The 27,780-nt window shown below is 57.0% G+C and overlaps 1 protein-coding gene across 11 annotated transcripts in view; it reads left to right on the top strand.

Annotated features, from left to right (window-relative positions):
* Window positions 1–27,780, top strand: part of Iqsec1 (IQ motif and Sec7 domain ArfGEF 1) — a 304,194-nt gene that overhangs the window by 176,167 nt on the left and 100,247 nt on the right. For 5 of the 11 annotated variants that reach the window (XM_074044548.1, XM_074044540.1, XM_074044544.1 and 2 more), the window contains one exon: window positions 6,145–6,189. The exons of 3 other annotated variants lie outside the window; for them this stretch is intronic. In XM_074044548.1, the coding sequence (XP_073900649.1) occupies window positions 6,145–6,189 (45 nt within the window). Of the gene's footprint in view, window positions 1–6,144; window positions 6,190–10,527; window positions 10,651–26,535; window positions 26,980–27,780 lie in introns of those variants that run through there. 3 more of the 11 variants (XM_074044543.1, XM_074044545.1, XM_074044552.1) reach the window with 3 other exon arrangements.

The following is a 27,780-nucleotide window of genomic DNA, read 5'->3' as shown; positions in this document are numbered from 1 at the left end:
GGTACCTCCTGGCAGGCCGGTCCCTCATTCCTGTAGCGGATGCCTGGTGCAGACCCCCACGCCGTCACCCTGTGCCACATCGGGGCCGCTCACCTGGAGCGTGCTAGGCTTTGGCCCTGAGGCCCACGCGCACAGCCTCTCTGAGCTGGTCTCCCCAATGCTTGGACCTCGACTCAGGCCTCCTCTCCCTAGGGGCTTTCCCCGACCCGTTTAAAGAGGGGGCTTGGCCTTCCGTTCTCTTCCTGTGCCAGCCAGGACACCTGTACCTTTGTTATGAACCTGGTTTGCTGTCTCCTCTGCCTCTCTCGGTGGCAGCTGAGCCTCTTGTCCCCTCTGGTACCGCCCTGCACGTTGAGTTCCGGGAGCCTGGCTTTCCTCACCTGAGCAGTGGGGCTGCGCACTGAGTGTGGAACACGTTCCCAGCAGCCCTTCACCCACGGTTTCCCTTTCTCAGTCACCTGTGGTCAGCCAAGGCTCAAAAATGGTAAATGGGAAACTCCAGAAATAGACATTTATAGGTTTTAAATATCCTCTGTGGCAGTGTGTCATTATAATTGCTCCATTATGCCATTAGCTGTTGCTGTGGATCTCTGGCTGTGCCTGATTTGTAATTTAGCATTACAATAAGTGTGTATGTGTAGCAGAAACCAGCAAGTCCAGGGCTCAGTGCCACTATGGTTCTTGGTATCCACTGGGGTCACAGAGCCAGTCCGCCATGGGTGAGGGGACTGTGGTGACACAGGCTCTGTGAGCTGGATGCCGCCTGGGTACTAGGGTGGATAAGTGACTATTTGCCTTGGGGTGGTCTGAGACACCCCCCACCCAAAGCTAATAACCACTTCTCTAGACAAACTTCCTCGTGGTGCACATGGAGAAACTGAGGCCAGATGGCATCTGCCCAAGGGAGCCCTCCAAGAGGTGCCTGCCTCTACAGCTGGACTCTTCCAGACTATGGTTCAGCTCCCGGGCAGGGCAGAGGCACATGGAGGCCAGCCAGGGCCAGTCGTCTCCCTGTGCCCTGTGCCCATGTGGGGCCCCCTGGGCTGGCGGGCAGAGCTGTCTGTGGACCGCAGCCAGGACGAGATAGCCAGCCGTGGGTGGATGGGAGCGCTCCGTGGCCTTCTCACAGGGACGTCTCCCGGAGGTGGCTCTCAGCCTGGGCAGGACCAAAGGGTGTGGCGCGAGCAGAGCCTCGTGTCCTCACGTCCTCCTTACCAGATGCCCCATCCTCAAGATCAGCCTCATGGTACAGCTGAGAAAACTGAGGCTCAGGCAGACCTTGTGGCCGTGAGAACAACACTGCCTCCGGTCAGCACTGAAGCCCAGGCGCCGATGGTGCTCACATCCAGGTCCCACTGTGTGACGTGGCGCCGACACACCAACAGCCCCAGGACTCCTTGCCCCGGGAGGCCAGGCCCTTGACGTCACGCCGGGCTCCGCTCTCTGGCAGCCCTTGCTTACCTTCTCTGTAACATGGCCACACAGCTGTGTGCAGATGCCAGGGGCTGGCACAGACACAGAGATGCCCAGACCTGGCAGGGAGGAGACTTGAGGCACAGTGGTTTCCACCACTTCCTGCCTTGCCCTCACTTCTGCCCCAAACAGGGAAACTTCTGGAGCCTTGAGAACAGCCAAACACTCATGGCCAACTGCTGGTCAGTGGGGACCGGTCTAACCTTTCGGGTCGGCATCCCTGTGTACCCAGGGCCATAAAAACATCCCCACCCTGTGCCCTGCAATTCCAGGAACGCGTTCAAAAGGAACGGCTGGCTGTGCACAGGGCCCTTATTGATGAGTGGAGACGAGCCGCTCCCTCAGCCCTGCTGACCAGGGTGGACAGGAGAGTGGAGCCAAACCCAACATCCACTGCTCGGGGTGGCCGCACCAGGCTCCTGCAACCTGGGAAGGGCTGGGCGGGAGCGTTCTCCAGACCCCAACACACTGGAGGACACGGCGGGGACAGTGTCTTAGGGAATAAGAGCATTCAGAACACACAGGCTCCTGGAGGCAAACGCCCAGCCAAAACATCCCGAAGTCATCCCAAAATGTCCCCAGGAGGGGAGAGGGTGGTCCTGTCATTTTTCTTGTGTTCAGCTGTGGGTTTCTGACTACTTATTTAACAAGAGGGAGGGGAATGAGGTAACAGAGCTCAGTTTTTCCCCTTTGGAAAATGAAACAAATTCCCCAGGTAACGCCCGCCCTCCTGGAACCAGGACAGCCTGAGGCCAGGAGCCCTCTCTGGACTTTCCATAGGCAAGTCCCCTCTTACAGCACCTGGGACTTTGCACTGAGTCCTCAGGGTAGGGGCTCTGTGGGTCCCAGCACGCCCTACCAGCCCTGGAACCTTCCTTTCTTTTTTTTAAATTTTGTTTTGTTTTTTCAGTCCTAGGGATGGAACCCAGGCCTGGCATATTGCTGGGCAAGTGCTGTGCTGCTGAGCCACCCCCCAGCTCTCCCCCCCAGGCTCGCTCCTGCCCCCTCTCCCATGTGGCAGATCATATAGTCACACGTGCACACGTGCTGGTGACATCTGAGTGTGCTCCGGGGACCAGCCACACCCTGGCGCTAGTGTTGGCAGGCACTATAATTGTGGTGGGGAGGGGACTCTCGGTAGGTTTCCTTGGGAACTCTCTGTAAATTGGGTGATGTCAAAAGGACGAAAACACAAAAGCAAGGCACTGAAGTGCAGGAGCCGCCCCCAGGCCCTGACTCTGCTGGTAATGGTCAGGGTTTAAGGTCAGCACTGCCTGACAGCTGAGTGTCCACTGCACAACCAACGAGGGACATTGCTTTCTCTTGCACTCAGTGGAGAGAAACTGAGGCCAGAGAGAGGAAGAGACGTGTTCCCAAGGCCTCACGGCCGCTATTAAAAAAAAACAATGGCGGCTGGCTCCATCCCAGTCCAAGGCCTGGGCTCTTCCCGCGGCTCCAGGTGGAGGCTGAGGCCCGGGCAGTTCTTTATTTTCATTTTAATGAACGATTGTGTGCGTTTGGAAAAGGGCGCACTTATGTGCAGCTGGCAGAACTGGCACCCTCTGAACACACGCAGTAACCGGCACCCACACTCCAAGACAGACTGTGCCTTGCCCCTGGCTGGCCTGTGGTGTCTCAGGCCTCCCCCGGGGAGCCTGCCCTGACTTCCCCAAGCTGAGGAGTTTTTTTCTGCTCCTGAACTTTGAATCAACAGCTGGGTGCAGTTTAGAGCCCTGCAGGGAGGAGGCCTGCTGCTTGGTTCTGAAAGAAGGACTTTGTTTCCCGGGGAGCGAGAGAGGGCTGGCCTAGGGCGGCCACCTTGGCCAGGATGGTAAAAGCTGGAGCCAAAGATAGAGGAGGGACTGGAGCCCTGCCCAGATGACAGGAGCTGTGTGCCCACGCCTGGGCCTGGACCTGGGCACCCCGGGCGGGAGATGAAACAGCTCAGCTGCAGCAGGTAGATGGCGCTGGCCACGAGCCTTCAGGAAGTCTGGGTGCCACCCAGCAAGGTGCCACACTCCCAGCCCCAGCTCCCATATGCCAGCTAGGGTTTCACACCTAGACGTTGTAGGTGGGAAAACCAGCACCGATAAGTGGAGTTAACATGTTAGTGGGGTGTGCTGTGTAATTTGTATTGTATTTGTGTTGTATTGATGTGATTTCATATAAGGTACATTGATACCTTGCCAGCCTTCTGAGTCCTGAGCTGTCATTTGTGGCATGGGGCCTCTGTCCCCGTTCTAAGTCCCGCAGGTATATTAATCTTCCCAGGAACACTACAGATGAGGGAAGTACAGGAAGTCACCTCACCTGCGCAAGCTCAGTGGGACACAGCTGGGCGTTGAGCCCTGGCCCCGGGTTCTAGAGCTCGGCTCTTAACCTTTCAGCTGGATTCTCCATGCAGTCCGCACTGCTACAGGTAGCAGTGGGAGCTCCATGCTCTCAGACCCTGGGCTTTACATACCCCGTTCCTCACTCTCCCTCCGCAATGCTGTGGGGCTCAGGGTGCACCCGTTGGGGCTAGAACTTGTTCCAAATGGAGGTGTGTGGGCTGGGTGGCCTCCCCCAGGCTCCATGTGCGTCTGGGCTTTTCTGGGCTCTGAGGAAGGTGGTGGGAAGGGGGCCGCTATAAGGCTGCACACGGCTTGACCCCGCTGGGCAGGACAGTTGGCAGAGAGTGGGTCTCCATGCCGCCAGTTCACCTTGGACGTATGGGATCACCCGGACATGGGGGTGCTGTGCACTGGTTCAGGCCACCGAGGAGCCTGCTCTGTAGGTATGGAGGAGTGAGGAGCCCGGGCAGGGGCCCCACCTGCCGAGGGGTGTAGAGCTGGATGTGTGGCAGGTGAAGTCGGCCTGTGTGTCTGGTCAGGGCCCTCTGGATTCTGTGACGGCCTGTGTCCTGTAGACAGTCCCCACCTTCACACATGGACTTGGGTGACTGTACCCTCTGCTTGGAAAATACTGCACACAATCCACACCCATGTAGTCCTTGGACCCGTGTGTGACAGTACAAGAGTGTTGCTTGCCGAACCTCTCTCCTGGAGCCATGGGGTGGGCCAAGTGAGTTAGCACCTGCCACTTAGGGACCGCTCAAAAATAGTCACTACTTGTTAGGAAAGTGGGAGAGAGAAGGGGAAGAAAGGAAGGACCAAGAGAGGAAAGGAGAAAGGAAGGAAGAAAGGCAACTGCCTGGGGTGGGGTGGGGGTGGGGCGAGAAGGCTGCACGAAAGACTGGACATTTGGTATGTTAGCAGGTATGTTGGTATGTTGAGGGGTGAATAGGAGTTTGTTGTTGCATATAGAGATGAGGAATGGAATGGTGTTCTACCTATGGTGCTCCCTGAGCCATGCCTTCTGTTCTGTACAGGGATGTGATTCCATGCGCCTCGTGAGGCACACGCGGGGTTAGAAGTGTTTGGAAGATACCTAGTGACAGTCCACTGCGGCAGGCTGGGGTGTTGCCCTGTTACTATGACGTGACCAGAGCAGGACCAGAGCTCTGAGTTGGATCCCTGTACCCATGGTAGGGCTGCCAGAGAGAAGTAGATAGTTGGTGGCACTTCACGGCGTCACATGGGTACCGCCTTACATGGCACGTCTTCACTGAGAGGCCAGGTTGGGGGACTGAGAGCCAGTCCTCCTCCAGACTTGGAGCTTCCATGGGTGGCTTTCCCTGCCACGCCGGCATGGGTCCTGGCTGTGGAGAGAGGGCAGCCTGTGGCCAGCACAGGCCTGCATGCAGCAGGTGCCCTGGACTCCTGGGGCTCTGGACAGGGAGGAGGAGGCCCAGCAGCTGCGGTTGGGAGGAGAGGCTGTGTGGCATTCGGCAGAGCTGCAGCCCAGAGCTCTATCTCCAGGGCTGTGTCTGCATCCAGCAAATGCTCTTGGGTGGGCAGGGACAAGCTGTGTTGGGGAACCATCCCCCTGTCCAGAGGGAGGCACCAGCCTGGACTCCAGAGATGTAGGACATGAGGCATGCCACCAAGCAGAGCCACAGGCTCCATTGCTGGTCCTGTCAGAGTAGTTGTGCCCGTGAGAGATGATGCAGAGTGTCACTGCTCCTCTTTTAAGAATGAGGAAACTGAGGCACAGAGAGGCAAAGAACCTGCCCCAAATCCTGAGGCTATTTCGTGGTGGAGCCGAGATGTGATCCAGGTCCAGCTGCCCCTGGCCACATGCTCTTAGCACAGCCAAAACTTGATCAAGGAAAGGAGACAGGACCCAGGCTCCAGGGCCCAGGCTGAATGCTGAGTCTCTGGGTAGGGCCTGGGCTCCTGGCTTCCTGCATGGAGGCTGGGTGAGCCAGGCCTCTTTGGGGAAGGAGCATGATGGTCCCTGATCAAATGCTCCTAGTTTAAGTCAGCGATGGAGTCCATCACTGGATGGTTCCATCCCAGTGCCAAAAACCCCCAAACTTGCAGCAGTTGGGCTTGACCCTTGTGACTATCCCCTGAGCTAGTCGGAGGTGGAGCTGGCAGCTCCTGGGGACCACCAGGGGAGGTAAAGCACATGGTTTCTTGCCGGGGTGGGGGGGCCCAGTGTTCTTCCCAGAGCTGCTCAGCTGCCCCTGGACCTGTCCCGGGGCCACCCACAGGCTGGAGCTGGTGAGACCCCAAGGGGCTTGTTGTGTGAGGCCAACAGTAACCTTGTCTCACTTTTGCCACCCAGGAGCTCCCTGGAGACCGGAAGCAGCCTCTCCACTGACCGCTACAGGTACTGTCTCACTTCACCCTCCCTGCACCACCGGCCCATGCTTCCTGCCTGTACCCAGGGTGGGTCCCAGGAGGCCATGGGGGATTAACCCCGGTTAGGCCCCTAAGTCCTCCAAAGACCAGATGTACTGATGACATGTTCCCCTGAGAACAAGTACAGCTTGGAGTGGTTCCCCAAAACTCAGGGCTCAGCCCAAGGACCCCCTAAGACTATGACCGCAGCTGAAGGTCAGGCTCTGCCGACAGTTGCTGTGAAATCCCAGGCTGGGGTCCCCGAGGACCAGCCTACAGCAGGCGGTTCCCATGACGACCAAGGCCGCGCGCTGGGAGAAGCCTGGGGTTTCTGTGTGCAGTCTGCACTGAGTAGCGTGGAGCCTCGGGTGTCTGTCTCTGCATGTTTCGTGTCATGATGTTTTGATCAAGTCTTCCGAAAAGAACCATCTCTGCTTTTCCCAAAAGGGACTGGAGACTGTGCCGCAGAGGGGCATCCCTCGGGGTGGGAATCGGCAGGCCTTTGTTCCCAGCGCCTGGCAAGAAAGCCAAGTGGCAGGTCCTGGAAGCTGACTGCAAGGGCTGAGTCCACACAGCAATGTGAATCAGGCAGAGGGGGGCATCTGCGCCGCGATACAGAGTTGTGACTAAGAGTTGGCCATCCTGTTTGGAGGGGGTAGGTGAACCACTCCCAGGAAGGAACACAGTCTGTGGGGACTGAAGAGCAGAAGGTGAAGTGAGGGTGACAGGTGACAGGTGGCACTGAGGAGCTGGACTTCAGTGAGATGAGCTTTGGAGCAAACCCACAGGGGATCCCCATGGCAGGCAGGGACGGGGACTTGAACGTCAGGGTACGGGAGACGTGACACAGGAATGACACCACCAGCTCTGAGTCTCAGTGGCCCTCGATCTGGCTCAGAGTGTGAGCAGGTCTGTGGATGTCTGTGCCCCAGGGAAGAAGGTTCAAGAAACCCCCATGGGCAGCTGAGGTACAAACTTCTCCAAACCCACCTGTGCTGCTGAGGGCAGCCTGGCTCCACCTGTACCATCAACTCTGTCAGTCGGACAGAAGGCACCCTGCTCGGAGCAGGCCAGGAAATGTCTGGAATGAGGACAAGTGGACAAGGCCCTTTGTTCCAGTCATGGAGGGGGGCTGGGGAGGTAGGCCGAGTCCCCCATTCACCAAGTGTGACAGCCCTGCTCATCAGCAAAGCTAGGCCCAGCTCCCACCATACCAGGCAGGGCAGCGATCAGGTGGCCACACTTGACCTTAAAGCCAGAGATCAGGCACTTCTCTGCCCTGCAGGACAGAGCTGGGTCAGAGCAGAGCAGGCACCTTCTTCCCCCTGTCAGCACCTGTGGGTGTCAGGTACTGTCCTGTCCCTTTGCAGAGCTTCTGTCAGGCAGGGGCCAGGCAACAAAAGCACTGTGACCCTGGTTTTTAAGAGCATATGCCAGGTGGTGATAGGGCTATGAAGAAAAATAAATCAGGGTCAAGGAAAGAGAGAGGGATGTGAGGAGGGTCTGGGGAGGAGCCTGGAAGGAGGGCAGAGGGGAAGGGTACCCAGCACCTCACTGGGAAGAGCCAGTGCAAAGACTGAGGTGGAGCTTGCTTGGTACATTTGCAGAACAGCGGGGCAGGTGCTGAATGGGATCTGCTCAATCTCTGCTGTCTTGCCACAGTGGGAGCCTGCCCTGGGGTCCTCCCAGCAGCCTTGGACATAGGCAGAGCTAGTTGGATGTTCCCGTTTCACAGATGAGGACAACTGAAACCCAGAGACCAGAAAGAGCCTTGCTCCAGACCCAGGGCGAGGACACAGGGCTCCCACCTTCCTCCTCCCACCACCCCCAAGGCCTTGATGACCTTTCCGTGTGGCCATCTTTCCTGTCCCCTGTTTGTGAGCCCCTGAGAAAGTGGACCTCAAGCCCTAGGGGAGGAGGTGCCACACAGCACAGCCAGGCCCAGCCCTACCCCACGGGTTCTGGAGGCCTGGGAACTCAAACAAAGGTCCTAGCCAGTAATTGCTGCCTTTCAAAGGCACAGCCAGCTTCCTCTGCCACAGGCGTGAGAGGGAAGCTAATGTCCTTGTCCCAGGGGAGAGGGGGGTGGCACTTCAGGCGGCTGGGCAGCCTCTGCTACCTTGGCGAACAGGCTCATCTGTCTGGGCAGATGGCCACTGTCACCTCCTTCTTCCCTGCTTGCTTCCAGCCATCAGCCGAGCTATCAAGTGGGGTATCCCGAACCCAGCCCAGCCTGTGTTAATGATGCAGACACTCCTCCCCCCCACCCCCCCACCCACTCCGCCATGCTCCCTGCGTATGCAGTGGGGCTTGCACTGAGCCATCTGGAAGTCCCTCTCATTCCAGCTCTCCAGCCCAGGGTGGCCAGGGGCTGCTCTTAGGCACTGCTGACAGGAGGCAGCTTCTTCCTTGTCCGGGCTCCATGATACCAGTAGCACCCCCGCTGTGACAACCCACCCTTCCTCTAGGCGTTGCCATGTGTCCCCTGTGGTGGAAAGGTGACAAAAATCACCTCTGGCTGAGAGTTGCTATTCCAAAAGCAGTGTGCTTGCGGCTCTCCTGAGGCAGGTGACTTCGCTCTTCGGCTTGACCTGGGATGGGATCAGGCCTCTGGGTTCCCACCCTGCCCCTAGAAGTTAGCAGCCTGGTTCAGGGCACTCGTGGCCCAACCCTTTGATGCCACCAGCTCCAATCTGAGGCTATGGCCCCTGATGTCCCTCTGGCTCTTGGTACCATGCCTCTGTGTACATACCGCAGAATGAGGTCTTCTCTGAGCCTCCCTGTCCTCATCTGAGGAGGAGTAGAGGGAGAAGGAGGCCTATATGGGAATGGAACACGACTGTCACATTGTAAGGTTGAGTTTGATTGCAGTCACCAGAGGGGATGAGCATGGGTATTTAGATGATGCTCTGGGATCCTAGACCCTTCCAGGTGCTGTCCCCAGGCCTCAGGCCTTCACCATCCATGGCAACAGCTGCCATTGGAGAGAAACAGATGTGACTCTGGCCCGGAGGCACTCCTGGCCGGAGGAGAAGACGGGCCACAAGCTGACAGATGAGCTGGCAGGGTCACCTCAGAGAACGAGCAGCCAGGAGAGAACCAGGCAGGGTGGCAGAGGGGGGCCGGGCTTGCGCTAGCTGGGGGTCCAGGGAGGCTCCAAGGAGGTGACTGGCAGTGGGACCCACATACAGGACTGGGAAGGGCAGCATGGGCTCAAGCAAGTGCAGGTGGCCATTGTGACTGGACAGCGAAGAGGTCAGGCGGTCAGCAGAGGCCCGGTCAGGTGGGATTTTGGCCTTTACTCTGAGAGCAGCCAAGGCAGCACAGAGGTTGTTGAGCTGATGTGACATGTGACGTTCCCTGTGCTGGTGTGTGTGGGACAGGCCATAGGGTGTCAGGGTAGAAGTGTGAGAGCAGCCATGAGGGGTGGGCGGGCAGGGCAAGATGCCCAGATTTCGTTCCTGGCCTGTGACTATGGAACCGTGTGGCCTGGGAACCCCCACTCCTTCTTTGGGACAATGCCTGGCTGGCCATGGCCTTCTCAGCCCAGCCACTTCCCTCCCACCCTCCCCTGTTAGCGACAGGAGTCCCCTCCTGGCAGCCAATGAGCAGCTGTCATCATGATTCCACTTTAGATTTTATCAATGTGTCCCCGTCACCCAGGCAACGGTGCTGGCGCCCTGTCAGTCCTTCTCGCCCGCCTTTCAGCTTCAGAGCTGCGCTGCCCCCACTGCAGGCACCATGTGGCTACGTGGTGAGTTTTCCCGCACACGGGCCTGGCCAGGATTCCGCCACACGTAATTTATCTGGCAAACGCCACCGTGTTTCTCTGCCATCGTGACCCCTCCCTCCCTGCTCCCCCTGGAACTGTCCCCGTGTCCTTAGCCCCTCAGGCCAGGCAGGCTGGTGGACGCCTTCTTGGGCAGGTGCTGGCTCGGCCACGGGGAGCCCAGGGCCCGCTTGGAAAAGCAGACTTGCGGAGCGGCCACCAGAAGCCCCAGCACCCAGGCCCCCCGCTCCCACCCAGGGTGATGGCCTGGGGACCCCCGCGGCTCAGCACAGACAGAGCTACTTCTGTTTGCCCTGGGGACTCCCAGGGAAGCCCCCAGAAGCACCAGCCACCAGAGACAGCAGCACTGTGAGCCTGTCCGGGCGAGCGAGCGAGAGAGAGCGAGGGAGAGCGAGAAGGCTGCGGGCTTTTGTGCTCGCTGCTCTTTGTATCGGAGGCGTGCACTGTGCAAGCCGCGCGGCAGGGCTGGGCCATGTGAGCGGGGTGCCGTGGCAGGGACCGCACCGGGCGGCCGGAGCGGCCAGTCCTCCACCTCCCGCAGCCCCTCTCCGTGTGTCCTGGCCGTGGAGACCCAAGGGTGAAAATGCTCAAGTTCAAGGCCTTTTGCCTGGATTACTGGCAGTTCCTGTGCCTGCAGCCACTGCACGGGGGTTACAGGAGGTAAGTAGACCCTCCCGGGAGGGCCTGGGCTGTCGGCGTGGCGGGACCTGAAGGAAACGCTCACCCCGAGTCTGCCCAAATGCTGTCTCAGAGCAGTGTCCTGCCATTGGCCACCAAGGGCAGTGGCATTTGCTGTGGTTCACTTTGCAGCTCGGCTCAGCGCTCTCCCGTCGTCCTCCAGTCCTGACACTGAATGGGTTCTGCAGGGCCGTGGCCACCCTGGCCCCGCTCAGGGTCAGGCACTGTGTCTCATTATTCCGTGCTCTGGGTCAGCCCTGGAGCCGTCTTGCTCCTGAGCAGGCCCCGTGAACCTGCACCCAGCAGTGCCCAGCCTCCTCTGCTGTGGCACTGTCCCCCAGCCTTCCGGGCTGTTGTGACCAGGGCATTCGACTGCCTCCCCCGCCCCCTCCCCAGTACAGGTTTGGGAAGTCTGAGTGGAGGGACCCCTGGCCTGGAGGTCAGAGGACTGAAGTTCAAGTGTCTTCTTCACTGTGTGACTCTAGGCAGGTCACTTGCCAGTCTCTGAGCTTCCCCATCTTTAGGGATTTGGATGACGCTGTGGAGTAGGGTGGGGCTTGCTCCCTCAAGTGCACGGACTGCAGGTTCCACAGCCCGAAGGTGAATGAAAGTGCGTGACGTCTCTGCGTGGCGCTGTCCACCTGCACAGCCACTTCAGAGACACCCGTGCTAGGCCAGGAGGAGCACGTACCCAGCTGTCTCTGTGGCCTCCTGTAATGGCATGTAATTAAAGACCTTCAGAGGAAGTCGTCTTTCCTGATCTCACACTCGGGGAAGTCCCCAGCCATTAGTGTGCGAGCGGTTCTGAGAAAGCCCGGGAGCTTTTCTTTCCTCTTCCGGAGGGTTCTCTTGGAAGGGGCACCGAGGGTGGCACAGCAGTGTAGAAAGGAAGTCCCCACTCTGGGTGGGTGCCAGGCAGCGAAGCCGTCCTTCATCTGACTAGTGCCAACCACAGAGGCACAGGGCACACACCACATGGTGGGTTGTGTGTGGGCCCCCCCCCAGCATGGAGCACACCATGGCCCGAGCCCCCTCTGCCTGTTCCTCATGTCTGAGTAGCTGGGGCTTTCTGTCCATCTAAAGTGGCCTTGAAAGTCCTAGCAGGCAGGCAGGATGAGGCTTAGCACAGAACTATGGCAGTGTGGCCTCAGGGTTTGAACTCAGGTTTCCTCTATTACGAGATGGGCTCTTGAATGTCTGCAGATTCAGGCCATACTGATGCCAGGGTCCTCCTGGTGCAGGCAGGGATAAAGGACAGATGGACCCTGCCCCATGATTCAGCTCCAAGTCCTAGCGAGCAGTGGGGCAGGGTGGGAGGTGTCTGGAGCCGTGGGCTGGGCTGAGAAGAAGGGGGGCAGGGCTGTAGGCAGAGGGAAGGAAGACTATGTGGAAAGAAGCCAGGGCTTTGATAGGGCAGGGGTCTCGGGAGGCGTGGGGGAGCCACGGGGCACCACGACTGGGCTTTGTCCCGTGGTCAGCAAGGAGCCCGCGAAGGGTCTTGAGTGTGGCCACCCAATGGTCACACTCTCTTCCTCCAGCTCAGGTGGTTCAAGACCAAGAGGCCAAGCCAGCAACAGCCTCCTTTGCCCAGCCCACAGCGGGAGCGGCTTACTCAGAGCACGTGATCTTCTCTGATGACCTGGATGTGGCCTAGTCCTCTAGAAGCTCCCATAAGGGGAAAGACCCACTGCCAAGTCAGGAAAGGGGTAAATAGAGGTGCTGGAAGGTGCTGCCTCATGAGCAGCCCACCTGGGAGAAATCAAGGAAGGCACTCTGGAGGAGGCAAATCATAGACAGACAACTGCAGATATAGGAGTCGGGTTTTTCCAGACAGGGCTGGAATTGCAGGTGGCGATCACAGTTTTAGCAAGTGTACAGAGATGGGACGGACCCAGCACAGTTTAGGAAGGTTAAAGGCTACAGGTAACATGGTGTGGGCGAGGCTACAAATGAAGGCAGGTGACAGCGATGATTGCTGACCCTCTCCGAGCACCTGTTACACGTGGGGCTCTGTTCTAGGCACCACCTCAGCCCCCGAATCCCACTGTGTGTGTGGGGCGTGAATATTCCATTTTCCAGCTGCAGAGACCGGCGTGGCGCCTTGCCCAGAATGAGCGGTTGTCTGTCGGGTGCAGTCTGCAATCGATGGGGAGTTAGCCAGTCCACGGAGCGGAGCGGGAGAGGTCTTGAGCTGCCCGCTGAGGGGCGGTGGCCGCCATCCGCCCCAGCCGAGGACAGGCCGAGGGCTGAGGTCGGTCCTCTTCACCAGTGCTGGCCTCAGCGTGGTGGCGCCTCGGACCTCTCCTGACGCCGTGAGGTGGGAGGGGAAGATCAAGTCCACCTTTCTTGGCTCCTGCGCGGCCAAGGAGCCAGGACAGTGCACAGCGTGCCGTTTGTGCAGCCCAGAAGCGAACAGCGTGCGGCCGGTCCCTGTGCGCACAGCGCTCGTCGCCTGCTGCCATATTCCGTAGGTTCAGACACAGACGCAGAAGTTCAGGCGTGTGAAGGGTGCTTCGCAGGCGATGCCTAATCAACCACTGCTCAACACAGGGAGGGGCAGGTTCTCGAGAAGCTGGTAATCATCCTTCATTAGTGATCTTAAACTGACGTCCAATAGTCCTGGGTCTCTGCCCGAAGCTGGGCCGTGGAGGGACCGAACCGAGCGCCTTACTTCGACCAGAAACGGAGAGAAACACGCGCGCCTTTAGTGGGCGCCTCTGCCGGCTGCAGCCCCGCCAGCCCCGGAGGGGAACGCACGGCTGCCCGCTCCCAGGTCCTCCATCCCCACAGCCCTCTGGCTGATTTCGCTGATGAAATAGGTCGGGTGCCAAGAAGAGGCGGACAGCCCCCTGGCCCAGCTCCCACGTGGAGGCCAGTCCTGGGGTTCCCTCACATCCACCCCACCCTGCTCCCACCAACAGGGCTTCCCGCCTGTGTTTTCATTTCCCAGGCGCAGTTTTGCATGTTTTAACCCTCAGATGCGCATGTCATAATCTGGTAATTTGCTTTATTAAATTTTGGGGGGCAGTACTGGGTTTTGAACGCAGGGTCCTGCACTTGCTAGCCAGGTTTTCCTCTACTTGAGTCACTCACTCCACCAGCACTTTGGGCTTTAGTTTAATTTTCAGGTAGGGTCTCAACTGGGGCCACCATCCTCCTACCTCTGAGTAGCGGGGATTACAGGCATGTGCCACCACACCTAGCATAAAATATTACTTAATTGTGGCAAAATATATGTGACATAAAATCCACTTTTTTTTTTGGGAAACGGTGTCTTAGCATGTTGCTTAGGCTGAACCTGGGATCAAGCGATCCTCCTGCCTCAGCCTCCCAAGAGCTGGAACTACTGGCACAGACCTCTGAACGTGGCACAATCCACCATTTTAACCATTTTTAGTTCACATCGTACGATCGTCACCACCACCTTTCTCTAGAACTTTCCCATTTTCCCAAAAAGAAACTCTGTCCCCATAAACAGGAACTGCCCATTCCCTCCCCAGGCCCTGGTGTACCCTGCCTCTGAATTCAGCTGCTCTAGGGACCTCATATGAGTGCAGTCACACAGCGTTTGTCCTTTTGTGTCTGACCTCCCGGGGCATCATGTCCTTAAGCCTCATCCATGTGGCCGACTTCCCTTCCTTTTTAAGGCTGAATCATATTCCATTTAAGTATTGCTGCATTGTTGCTTATCCACTCATCTGTCGGTGGACATTTGGGCTGCTTCCACCTCGTGGCTATTGTGACTAATACTACTATAAATGTGGACGGGCAGAAAGATCTTTAAAATGCAACCTGCTTGTTTCGTTCAACATTTTACGGGCGAGACTCATCCTTGTTGCTATTGTGATTTTCGCTCATCCATGTTCACTGGTGTGTTGTACTCCACTACACAAAATGTCCCAGTTATGTAAACTTTCCTGCTGGTGTATATGAAAGGGGTTTCCCACTCTTTAAATTATGGACACGGCTGCGATGAACCTTCTTGTTCCTATCTCCTCATGTTTGGGCAGCAGCATTTCTGTGGCGTCTCTAACAAGGTTTAGCAAAATCACTTTCCGACAGCATGTGCTTACCAGCTGTAGGTCTTGCTACACTTGGTATCAAAAGCCACATGATAATTTTATCATAAGCAGGAGAGAAAGAGGGAGAGATGGAGAGGACTCACGTCAGAGGGGCGGGACTGCCCGTGGTGCTCAGTCATGCAGAGCAGGGCCAGGTATGCGGGGCAGACCCCCAGGCCATGGGCTTCCGGGCCCTGTGTGGTGAGGGGTTCTCTGCCCATGAGCTGGTTCTTCAGCTTCGCTGCGGACACTACTGTCTGGCTGTGGAGGCACCTAGTTCAGCTCATACCTGCTGTCGAGTGCCTTTGTGACGGGCAGGCTGCACAGAGCACGTCTGTTGGAAACACCGAGGCAGGGCTCCCAGGCTGCTGGTGTGAGAGGGGACACAGCAAGACCAGCTGGGCTTCCAGGGTGCCAAGGCTCCCTGTACCTCCAGCATGGGAGGTCACAGGCCTCAGCTCCTGCAGGGGAGTGGCTGCAGCAGATGCCCAGGGTGGCTGTGTGGCTAACTTCTTTACCCATGCCACCTCCACGAGCCCTCCCTCACAGCGGCACTGAGAAGAATACTGTTATCTTCCCCATGCTTCAAACCGTAGACTGAGGCCAGAGAGGGTAGGTGACCTGCCCAAGGTCACAGGGCTGGGAGAAGGTCAACCTACCCAGGTGATATCTCCACTGTGTACCATCCTTGCTAATCCCTGCTCCTGGCTCCATGTAGCTGTCCGTTTCTATGGCTGAGTAACAGATGAGTCAGGATCCCAGCGGTTTCACCCCGTGGATCTGTAGTTTGAGCAGGGCGCACACTAGTCGGGGTCTGCTAGAGCCTTCTGGTTCCTGGGAGTTGGATTCCTAGGAAGCTTTACTCACTCGCCCCCCAACTTGCTTACCCAGCCTCTGCCTCCAGCCCCCCCACCTCCTCCCTCACCTGACCTGGCCGTTTTGTTGCCAGCTAAAGCACCTAAATGGAGCCCCTCTCCTGGTGACCTGGGTTTCCTCACAATGTGATGACCGGAGTCCACAGATGACTAACTCTGGGGAAAGAGCCCATCTGTACGACTGGATGATGTCACACAGCGTCACTGTGCTGCATTGTCTCCATCGTGGTAGTCACAGTGATCTGCAGAGACCCACGGGGAGGGGACTGAGGGTCTTCGCCTCCTGACCAGAAGCGGCAGGGTTCTGGCAGAGCTTGGGAACGTTTGGAAGTAGAGTCTGCTATAGAAACCACGCCAAGTCCCTTCTCCATTCCGACCCCAGGGCCCTGAGTGGTGTGAGGGTGCCGGGGGCATGGTTGGCACCAGGTGAATGGCGGCTTTCTTACCCTCTGTGGAGTGAGCTCAGTCACCACACTTGTGTGATGAGTATTCAGGAGAGAAGTGATTTCCACTGGAAAGAGGAGGGGACCCTCAGAGTCTGCAGCTGAGATGGGCCTCAGAGGATGCGAGAATGTTCCCAGATCACATAGGAGGGCAGTTTTTTGGGCAGGAGGGGCACAAAAAGGATGTGAGGGGTGCAATGTGAGCCTCACATCCACGGGGGTGTTTGGGGAGAGCAACAGAAGTCAGCTCAAGACAACCAGAACCTAAAGGGAGTTTCCTAAGCCACCCTTGGGAGTTTGGAGGCTCAGCAGGAAACTGAGAAGCGGGTTATAAACTGGTAGCTGAAGACCACTCTGGGTCCCCAGCGCAGGCTCACAGCTGTGAACAAGGCCTGTGTAGGGAGCCCACAGTCGTTGGTCCCCACTCAGCTGCGAGGTCTCGGGAATGACTTTGATTGGTGGAGCTCAGGTCATGTTCCGTCCCTTGGGACATCAGTGAGAGGAGCAGGAAGTAGGAAAGGGTCTCCAGGGACACTTTGGCCTCCACGCAGGCCCCGGCCTTCTTCCCCACCAGCACTGTGCTCTGTGTTGGAGAGGCCAGGCCTTGGGGTGGGGTGGGCGGCGTGAAGGGAGCTATGAGAACCGAGTCTGTGTGCCGGCAGTGCAGAGTGACCTGTGCTCCCCTTAAGCACGTTCTCCCATTTTGGGCGCTTTGGCCAGTCCAGTGATGCCCGTCTCTCCTCCCCACCCCCTTCCGGGACTAGAAGTCAGCTTAGCCAAATTGTCAGGGACTTGGAGACTTCAGTCTTCAGCAGAGCAAATATACCGAGTGATTAAGAACCAAGTATCCAGAACTGAGCCTAGTCCAGAGAATTCGAGGTCCTCACGTGGGACAAGGGCCACCTGGCCTCCATCAGCAGATCCACACCCAGCTCACCCAGAAGGTGCTAAAGGCAGCCTCTAGGGGCCAGTGGGCTCCAAGCCAGGCCAGGCCTGCAGCAGGGCCTCTCCACTCCCAAACCTTCCTTCTGTGTTGGCAAGGCCTCCTGGTGGCGAAAGGGTGGGGAGATGGGTCAGGCCCTTTCTTCATTCTCAGCGACAGAACACTTGGTGCCTTTGGTCACTGCTGGCTGAGTTCTAGGAAGGAGTCTCCTGAGTGCTGACTGGGCAGGTCAGCCTGCCTGGAAAAGTCATGCTGCCCCAGGAGCTCCAGATGCCCATCTGGTGCACAGGAGGAAAGAGCTGGGTCTCTGTTCCTGTCCTGACGGCTGTGAACTGTACTGGTGTCCGCCAGTATCCTGTGTTGGAGTTATTAGCCCCACTCCTTCAGAACGTGACCGTATTTGGAAATCTTTAAGGTGTTTAAGGCAATTAAGGTGGAATGAGGTGATCAGGGTGAGCCCTAATCCAGCATCTTGTAAGAGGAAATTGGGATGTAGACACACACACAACACCATGTCTCATCGTGATTTTACATGTCCACCGACTGGGCCCTAGGTGACCAGATGTTCAGTCTCAATATTATTCTGGGAGTTTCTGGATGAGATAGCCTTCTGAAGCGGTGGAGCAGACACCTCCCTGGTGCCCGTGGGCCTCATGCAATCAGTGGACGACCTGAGTAGAGTATCAGGACTACAGTATTTTCCTGCCTTTAGACGCTGGCTGAAAGACAGACATGGGCTGTCCTGGGTCCCAAGTCTCCCGGCGTCTGGTCTGAAGCTACACCATCCACAATCCTGGGTCTCCAGCCCACGGCAGATCTTAGGACAGGCCCTCTCCATATAACCATGCTGGGCAGTTCCCACACATACACTCAGGACTTCATCATTGCTCACAGGCCCCACTCCCAGCCATGGCCCTGGGGGTCCTGGCACATGGACATGGGGACGCATTCAAACCACAGCACGGCCCTAGCAAAACAATCTGAGAGCCCTGTTTTCCTCTAGGAACTGAGCGTGAGGCCCATTCAGTAGCATTCTGAGACTGTGGAGCACGGAGCGTGTGCAGAGCCCATGTGCCCGGTGTTTGGAGGACGGGCTGGCATCAGGATGAGTGGAGAGAACAAGCAGAGTGTTCACTCTGGGCATGGAATGTAGGGGTTGCCAAAACCCAGCCGCCAAGGAAACAGAGCGTCATGTTTTAAAGTAAGCGCAGGCTGTGGTTTGTCCCCCAGCCCTGCGTTACTGTGCTGTGGGAACAGCCCTTTCCAAAGGGGCTGCCCGTCCAGGCCCCGAGGCCTCCTTGGGCCCGCAGAGCTGGCTTCTGAGGACGACAGGAATGTGTGAGCACATCCACAAAGCGGGGCTTTACGGAGCAGCTGGGTTTTGTTTGCTTGCTTGCTTTATTAACTTTGTCCCCTGGGTTCAAAAACACAGGATTCTTTTTGTGAGTGGTACCTGTTGGTGAGCCAGGCTCCAACGTGGGCCCACAGTGCTGTTGCTAGCCCTGAGGTGGCCTGTCCACAGCCGGCAGGATCAGGAGGACAAGGTACAACAGTAGTACCCCTGTGCTGCCCTCCACTCTCCACTGTCCACTTCCAAAGGCCCAGGCCGGGGCTCTCCTTGCAAGGCCACCCTGGAAATGCGTGGCCCCTCTGAACCCTGACGCACAGGACCAGGGAGCTGGGGATGGCGGGTGTCACCCAGTCAGCTGGCAGCCGTGAATGAGATCCGACGAGGCGACCTTGCGAGTCAATGTTGACGTCCTGCTTTTGAAAACCACTTGGATTGTGTCTGCCAATACCCTTGTTTTTAGGAAAGACGCTCTCAGTTTAAAAAAAAAAAGTGTGTGTGCACAGGTGCATGCGTGCAGTGTGTTTAAAAACAAAAAGGATCCATTATTAGCCTGGGGGAAAGGAGGCACAGGGGTTCTTTGTGCTCTTCCCACATCTCTATAGGCCTGTGGTGAGCTTAAGATACATTTACAGAAGAGCCTGTTGCCCCACTCTTTCTCCTGACTGCTTCCTCAGGCCTCAGCCCAGTGCCACCTCCTCAGAGAGGCCCTCCTGTCACCTTGTCTAGGGCAGCACCAGCCATCCCTCCCCTCTCGTGCCACCCAGCTTTGTTTTCTGTTACCCTCCCCACCCTTGGAAACGATCTCACTTAGTTGCTTGGCATCCGTCTCTCTCACCCCCACTTCCAGATGCCAACTCTGTGTGACTTTGTCTGTCTTGGTCACTCCTGTCCCCAGCCCAGTCCCCATGCATGGCACACAGTAGCTGCTCAATACATACGTATGAACTCAGGCTAGATAACCACAGTCCAGAGCTCAGAAAACCTGGAGTCTTGTCCTTTCTGGTTTTTCCCCTCAGACTTGCCATGTGACCTGGGACAGTCCCCCGCTCCCCTGTAGCCTCAGTTTCTTCATTTGTACCTAGCAATGCAACTTCCAGCTTTGGGGCTATAGAGGTCGAGACTGCCCAGACGGGGCCAGGTGTGAGTTCCTGAGCCTGAGCTAGGCTGAGGTGGAACTGTCCCCTGCCCCAGGTGTGTCACCATACCTATCGTGACAGAGGAGAAGCAGAGGTGAGAAAGTGTGGTACATGGTCCTCACCTGCCACAGTGCCCCGTGAAGGGCACTCATGTCACTCCTCGGTGACATGAGCTCCCTCCCCTCCCAGGACAAGAAGTCAGGCCAGCAGCACTTTGGCAGGAAACAGTGTCTGTCAGAACCTGAGTAACACAGCCTTGTTTTCATGGTAACCTTCTACTTACAGCAAGCGATACTAGTTTTCCACTGAGATAAAGTTTCCTTTTACAATAAACTTGAGCAAGCATGAAAGCCGGTCTTTTCCATGTTGCTTTTAACTTTATTGTTGGCGCTTTGAAGTAAATTTGGCAAGATCTACTTGGGGAAGGGCACCTCGCGTCCAACAGAGACCCCCTCAGCTCTACGCTGGGTTTGCACGTCGTGTTGGCCTTTTCCCACCCACTCCACAGGGCCTCCAATGTTCAGCCTCCCCAGTGGGCTCCGAAAGTGTCCCTTTATAGTCCATCTTATCTTATTGCTTTGGTTCAAATGAGGGTCCTGACGAGATTCACGCCTGGCACATGGCTCTCAGATAACTTCGTATCTGCGGGTCCCCCTTCCCTTTTGATCTTTGCCTTTTGTTTCTTGCCATCTGGCTTCAGCACATCCATAGTCAGGATCTGGCTGGTGAAGTCACCCAAGGTGTTGCTTAGCTTGTCCCTCTGCCTCCTGTATGTAGCTCTTCACTGTGAGAGATAGGAAGCCCAGTCAGTCTTGGGGCCGATTTGCTTTTGTTTTGGCAGCACTGGGGTTTGAACTCAGGGCCTCACACTCGCTAGGCAGGTGCTCTTACTACTTGGGCCACTCCACCAGCCCTTTTTTTGTGATGGATTTTTTGAGATATGTGCTCACAAACTATTTGTCCAGGGCTGGCTTCGAACCGTGCTCCTCATGATCTCTGCCTCCTGAGTAGCTAGGATTTCAGGGGTGAGAAACTGGCACCTGGCTCGGGACCGATTTTCTAAGCCAGGTGATTTGAAAAGAAAATATTAAGTAAGTAGAGTGGGCCACTGAGACAATGCCCAGGGGTCACAGATGGAGCTGGGGACCACGTGAGAATGGAGGCAAGCAGAAGGAGACTTGGGCAGGGGACTGGCCTGCACAGGATGGGGCCTGAGAAACAGCCTGGGGGGCAGGGAGGCTGTTGAAGAGGTCAGGTCCAGCCGAGGGTGCGCGCACACACACACACACACACACACACACACACACACACACACCCTCCCTCCCTCCCAGGAGCGAGTTCCCATCTGGGGGTTTCTTGACTACAGGCATGGTAGGACCTAGGGAGTCTGGATCCAGGGACCAAAGAATTTAGGCCTCTTCCTCTACACGGCAGGTTTGAAGGGGAGCAGCATTTCTTCTTTGCCTAAGAAGGAGCTAGGGAATGAGCAAGGCCTGCAGAGAGGATGAGGTTAGACTTTGAGAAGGACTTCCGTGGCAGCCTAGAAAGCCATGTCCCATAGTGCTAAATGGGTGTATTTCAGAGCAAAATCGCTCAGGTTTGATGCCTAGCTCCATGGTTTACCGTGTGTGTAACCTTGGCAAGTTTTACACCCTCTCTGCGCCTCAGTTGCTTCCTACTGTAGATGAGAGGAGAATACCATCTGCTTGCAGAACAGGTCGAAGATGAATGAGTCCATAGCACACAGAGCACCAGCTACAGGTAGCATATAGTGACTGTCACAGTGATCCCTGGATCTGATGGTATCCTTGGGATGACAGGGAACTCTCACCCTGGGAGCAGTAGACTTCCATGCCCACAAAACTGGACACTGGAGGCTGGGATGGTCGTTGCTTTCTGTGCATAACCTCTGCACTTGCCTTGCTAAGCGTCTTCATCCACGCCGGCTTCTTTGATTGGTTGGATTTTCGTGGATCCCCGGCAGTAGATCTGTTGCCTCCTCTCTTGTGGCTGGAAGCCTGAGGTAGGAAAGAGGGCAGTGGGACCCCGTGGCTTGTGTGGCACAGAAAGCCTCCAGGCCTCAAAGTCTGACCCTAGTTAGAGGCCTGGTGGTCCTTGCCATGTGACCTCAGATAAGTCATTTTACTTCTCCACGCCTCCATTTCTGCATCCCCAACATAGAGGAATTGGGCAGAGGCCTTGCCTCCAGTGCTTGTGTTGTCCTTTTCTCTGTGTGGAAAATCTGGACGTTAACCTGAGCCCATCAACCCCCAGTCCTGTGGCCAAAAGGGATTATGTTAGTGGTCTAGTGGTCTCAAAAAAGAGTCCAGGAGGGTCCACTGTCGTTTTGATTGGTTGCTATCAGGTCCCACTCTCTGGGGCTCCATGTGTTCCACAGCCAGGCAACCTACCACAGTGTGCAGTCCTGCGGTCCATCTCTACCCTGACTCCAGTTAGGGGCTACCTTAGTGAGTTCCTGGAGAGATGGTTTTGGAATGGCTCCACCTGGACAGATAGATGCTTGGCCCACAGTCCTGTTTCTCCTTCCAATGACAGACTCAATAGGACGTACAATTATCCTCAGACTTCCTGTCAGCGCAGCTCTGGGGACAGCTGACAAACAGAGCCCAGATCATAGGCTGGACCTGGCCCCATATCCCACCATGGATCCAAGAGGCAGGTCACATCCCCTCTCTGGGCCTTGATTTCCTCATTGGCAAAATGGAAGGCAAAGGAATCAAGTGAAGGAGTTGCTTATTCACTCATTCAGCTGATACTATTTAGTACCACCGCCTCTGAGTCTGTTCTCTGCTGGGGACATGAGAAACAGATGCACAGATGCCACATCCACTCTGAAGGCTCTCCCAGGCTGCTGCTTTCAATCCCATGGGGGCTGGCAGGGCAAGCAACCCTGGAGTTGGGCAACCATGGGCAGCTTCCTGGGGGAGGTGGCAGCTGCATCAGCCTTGAAGGGTGAGAAGCAACAGTGAATGCAAGAGATGGCTGCCTTCAGATCTTCTTTGCTTGATTCACATAGAATTAGCCCACCTGGCATTGAAATTTGAATTTGTCTCAGTCATCTGCAAATCCAGTGCTTTCTGAATTCTGAGAAATCAGAGTCCTCATTCCTTCTGGGCAGCACCACGTGGAGCAAGCAGCAGTTCTTCCCTTAGACAGGGCAGAGGCTGCATCACTGTCCACCCAACCATCTCCACTTGCTATCCCACATCCTCATCTCTAACTGGTCCAGGTGTTCACACTCTGACCCCAGGTGGGTAGATCTGGACAACTGGGAGGCTGGAGATGTTGTGGCCACCATGGGGCCACTTGAGGGTATCAGGAGGCACAGTGCATATGGCAAAGGGCCTAGTCACCCGGCTGTGTCTTGACCTCTCTCCTGTGGGGGTGGGTCAGCTTCCAGGAGGGTGTAGGGTGCTAAAACTCTCCTTCCAGTAGGCAGTGGGAGACAGCCAAGATCAAGAGAGCCTGTGAGAGACCACTGTGGCCAATGAGGGAGAAAGCCACATCGGGGCCACACACCCTGGTTGCCTCCAGGTCTCTGGAGGGAGTCTCATGTAATCCTCCCATCTCATGGGTAAGACAAAGGCAGACATTGGAGGGCTCCTGAGCCAGGCAAGCAAAAGGGATGCGTCCAGATCACAGACCCTCTTGTGGCCTCCAGAGGAGGGGGTCCCTGACCACTGCCCCTCGCACCTTCCTCAAGTTTGCACAGTCCCTAAGCTGTGTGCTGCCCTGGGAGGTGAAGTTCACAGTGGGGTCAGCATCTATCAGGGAACAAATGGAGCCTTTTCTTTGCCTGGGCGGTGGTGACATCATCTCCAGTGAGCCGTGTGAGTCAGAGGGTTAGGGGCGGAGGGCCAGCTAGCTGTCCACAGAACCCGCAGACCTGCTCCCACCTCCTCCCTCCCACTGGTTCCCTGAGCCCCTCACATGTGCCCTGTGGTGCCATGGGGGTCTTTAAACAGCAGCTGGTATTTAAGGAGTGCCTTCTGTTACACAAACCGGAGAGGTTACACCTCATACCCAGGACCACACAGTACGGCGCTCTCATTCCTTGATGTAGCCAGGATGGTAAGGACCCTTGTGGCCATTTTTCAGAGGAGCAAACTGAGACTCACAGTGATGAGATAACTCTTGTAAGGACAAGAGGATCCAAGACGAATGAGGAGTCTGCTGGGTCAGCAAGGACAAGCCACTGCAGGGCGACGAAGACAGACGGGTACAGTAGAGAGTTTGTCATTCATCATCTGAACCTTAGGTTTCCTCATCCATCACATGGGGAGACTGGGGTGCCACTCACTGGTAGAGCACTTGCCTGGCATGCATGAGGGCCTGGGTTCTACCCCTAAAACTGCAAAAAAGGAAAACACAGGGCGAATGATACCCACCGCTAAGGGCTGGTGAGAGACTGAGGGGGACATAGGAGCAGCCATGGAAACGGAGAGCCCAGAGCACTCCAGGCCACCTCCAGGGGGTGCTCTGCTGTGACAGCCTCTGCCGCCATCACCTGTGGCAGTGTGACCAGCACTTGCAGGGGGCCCTGGCAGCTTCCCCTGGCTGGAGAGTGGTGGCTGTGAGCGGGGCAGGGCTCTGGGCCTCCATGAGGTGGGCATGGAGGATAGTTTGTAGATTGTCCTCCTCCTGTGGAACCATTGAGTTTCTCTTTGTGTCCCCAGACTTAGCATGGCTGTCCCCAAGGCATTCTAACCCCCCACCCCCAGACAGTCTCCCCTAGCTCCCTCCAAGCCAAGGAAGCAGCCTTCTGAGTACCATGAGAGGCCTGTGGGAATTGGAAAGTCATACCTAGCCCTGTGCCTCAGTTTCCCACCTGTAAAGTGGGGCAAATGTGGGGCTATTGGAAAGAAGGTGGACATAGCAAGAGGAAGAACAGTGATGCCCAGGCCTTCCAAAGGGTTGGGTGACAAGAGTGTTGGGCCTCTGGTCCTAGAGGTTTCAGGACCAGAAAGAGGTTTCAGTCTTACCTGAAAATGGTACCCTCTGTCTGAGGCCATCTCTAGGCCCAAAAGTTGCACTTTCCTTCTCTATCAGGTGCCTGTTCCAACTGTTGTCTTGCATAGAGTAAGTGTGTAAGGTACGTGTGACAAATACTCCTCTCAGCAGAGTGGCAAGTGGCCCTGGGGCTGAATTTAGGACCAGAGTGTCTATCCCAGAATTGTGGGGCTCAAGAGACATATAAAAGCCAGCCTGATGGGTGGACAGCCTGGGCAACACAGGGACACCAGGCAGAGTAGGGTCAGGATGTGACAGGTCCCTGGCCATGGAAGCCTTGGATCCAGACAAAAGGCAAAGGGCTGCGAGGCAGTTCAGAAAGCATCAGGAAGAGAAAGAACTGCTGAGGCACGCATTATGGCTCATCTGAGGCCAAGGTGAAGACAAGGGCTGCCCAGGGCAGAGGGCAGTAAGTGAGGTGCTGTGTGGAGGGGTGCCTGGAGGCTCGGGAGCAAAGGTGAGTGGAGGAAGGAGGAGGGGAGGGAGGGAAGGAGGGAGGAGAAGGAGATGAAGGGATGGAAGGAAGTGGGTGAAGAGATGTGTGGATGGCTTAGTTGGAGAGGCAGGAGGGTGTGGGCGTGGGAACATGAGGTGAGCGGATAGAGAACTGTAAATAGACGCTGCCTGGGTGATGTTGAGGAAGTTCCCCAGCTGAGGGTGCATTTCAGACTGGCCCCTGAGTGCCGCACAGCCGGTGAAGCCAGTCTGAAGAGTCAGGGAGCTGCCTTGGGAGAAGAGCCTCAAGATGGAATGGTGGCCTTGAGGGCTTTGAAGGGCAGTGAGCATCCATCACTGGGCAGTTCAAGTGGAGGCCGGCAGCATTGCCTGGTGCTCTGGAGGAACCCCATGGCAGGTGGGGTCTGCTGAGGTGGGTTGAGAAGCCTCTGGTGACAAGGCCCCCAGGAGGCACAGCCTGTTAGAAACCTGTCTTGCTTCAAATGAAAAGTCCTTTCCCAGCCTGGGGGACAGAGAAGAGTGCAGCTGCTGTCTCTGCTGTGGGAATCAGGCTGGGATTCTCATGTGCACAGGCCATAGCCAGGGTCCTGGGGACAAAGCAAGGTGTGACAGCATCTGTGGGCAGGTGACACCCCTCTGTGAGTCTGGGTTTCCTCAGGTGAAGTGGAGCCCTGGGGCCCACTGGACAGGGATGTGATGCCCAGGGTGCTAGGCTCTGGGCCTGCAGGGTGCTAGGCTCTGGGCCACTTGCCCTTCTGGGGGACTTCCCTGGGGCTGTGAGCAGGGAGAATTTGATTCTGTGAGCATTGACCTTGACCCGTGAGTCACTATCCCCGAGGGACCCTGCCTGGGAAGCCCCAGCTGCCTGCCCTGGGCTGGGCCTGGGAGCAGCTGTGCGATGGGTGGGGCTCCAGCTGGGGCCCCACTCTAGAAATGTCCTTGAGCCCATGACCCTGAGGGGCCCAGCCCTCAGCCTCCCATCTCAACAGAGGGACCCTGAGAGCCAGGTCACCCTGGTTCCACCTGCCCTTCCTAGGTCTGTGACTTGGGGTGAGTGACTTGCCACTGAACAGTGCCTCAGTTTCCACATGTGTGAAATGAAACTATTGAGGTCCGCTTCGCAGGGCTGCGGGGAGAACTGGAGGAGTTACATGTGGACTGTAGAGAGCTCAGCTCCATGCCCAGGGCGGAGGGAAACTAAGGCCAGAGGGGAGTGGTCACTGCCCCTCTCAGTATGGCCTGGCTGGGGCTGGAAACTCTGCCTCACGGGCCAGGAGGAGACCCTCAGAACTGGCAGCTCTGCCACGAGCATCCCTGATTTTGTCTTCATTTCTTTATCCGTAACACTAAGCTTTGTCCTGGAGCCAGGCAAGCAGAGCGGCCCTTTTCCCAGCGCAGTGGGAGCCGCTTGTGGGCCGGGCTGCGGGGCAGGGCGGTGTTGGGTTTAGGTCTCCAGGGAGCAGGGGTGTGGGGAGAGGATGTGGTCCCGCCCTCGCCTCCCTCCCTCAGCGGAGGCGCCTCTCCCGTCCCACCCGGACCCGCAGGGCAGCCCCTGGGCTCCAGAGCCCCGCTTTGCTTTCCATCGCAGAGGACGCCCCTCACTGACCCGCCCGAGTGACTCACTGCTCCCCTGGCCCTGAGCCACTGCTGCCTCTTGGCAGGCAGCAGATGCAAGGTTGTGCCGAAGCCGCGGGGTCTGGTGTGTGAGGGACGCCGGCTGGCCGGCCGGGGCCAGCACGGAGGCCAGCCCAGGGACAGCGGGGTCGTTGTCTCTGACCTGGGAGCCAGAGCTCCCCGTCTCCCCTGGCCTCTGGATCTTTTCTGGCTTCTCACCATGAAGAAGGAAGTGACCTGAGATCCTGCGAAGAGAGTCAGTCCCTGGCAGGGAGGAGACCTGGGGTCTAGGACTGAGACTGGACTGGCGGCCCCTTGCTCCCCAAGCCAGGCATGAAGGGCGATGGCAGCGCCATGTGGAGCCTTGTGTGGAAGTACTGCGTCTCCGTGAGGACACTCAGGTACCAGGGCGTGTGTGCAGGCTGCTTTGCCCACCATCGCCGAAGGGGAGCGGGGTTGGAGTGCGGGACAGGCTGAGCCTGGCGTCCTGGGAAACTTAGAGGCTAGCGGGAGAGATGGAGGGAAGAGAACGGCATGATGCCCGGGGGGTGTGCTGGCAGTGGCCCGGGACCCAGCATGCATACCAGGGAGAAAGAAGCCGCTGGAAGTACAGTGCGCTCAGGGCCCGGTGTTTGTTGCATCGCACACTGGCACGGGGCACTGCTGTGTGACCTTGGCCCTGCCCCTAGCCTCTCTGAGCCTGTTAGGGCCCCCACTCATCCCTTCAGCACCCAGTGTAGTGAACATTTCATGTGACCGTAAAATGGGCCACCCGGTGGCCGAGCCACAGTTGAGAACGGATTCCCAGGTTTACTCTGGCTTTAGGGATGCAGAGCACCTCCCCTGCCGGTTTCCTGTCCATGGTGCTTGTAGGGTTAGCAGTGAGGGTTAAATGACACTTACGGCATCCAGTAAGTGTCAGACAGGATTTCTGCTGCTGTCCTCACAGCCTGTTTCTTCTTAGAGGACCGTGGGATGTGCTGGGACAGACCGTCAGGCTGCCAGGGGCGTGATCTGCACATGGGAGGCCTAGAGGCAGCCATCTCTTTGACATATGTCCTCGTGCTTGGGATGGCACCTAAGGCATATATTTTACTTCAAGGGGGTGTTTTAGCTGAGGGTAAGCCGTTGAAAGTCTTTCTTCCCACCCTCGCTGTCTGGTATCTAAACTATATGAACTTCCTTCCCTCCCTTCCTTCCTT

This window comes from Castor canadensis, chromosome 10, assembly GCF_047511655.1.
Source record: "Castor canadensis chromosome 10, mCasCan1.hap1v2, whole genome shotgun sequence".
NCBI lineage: Eukaryota > Metazoa > Chordata > Mammalia > Rodentia > Castoridae > Castor > Castor canadensis.
The sequence above is the reverse complement of the archived record's forward strand: the minus strand, read 5'-3'. Positions and strand labels throughout refer to the sequence as shown.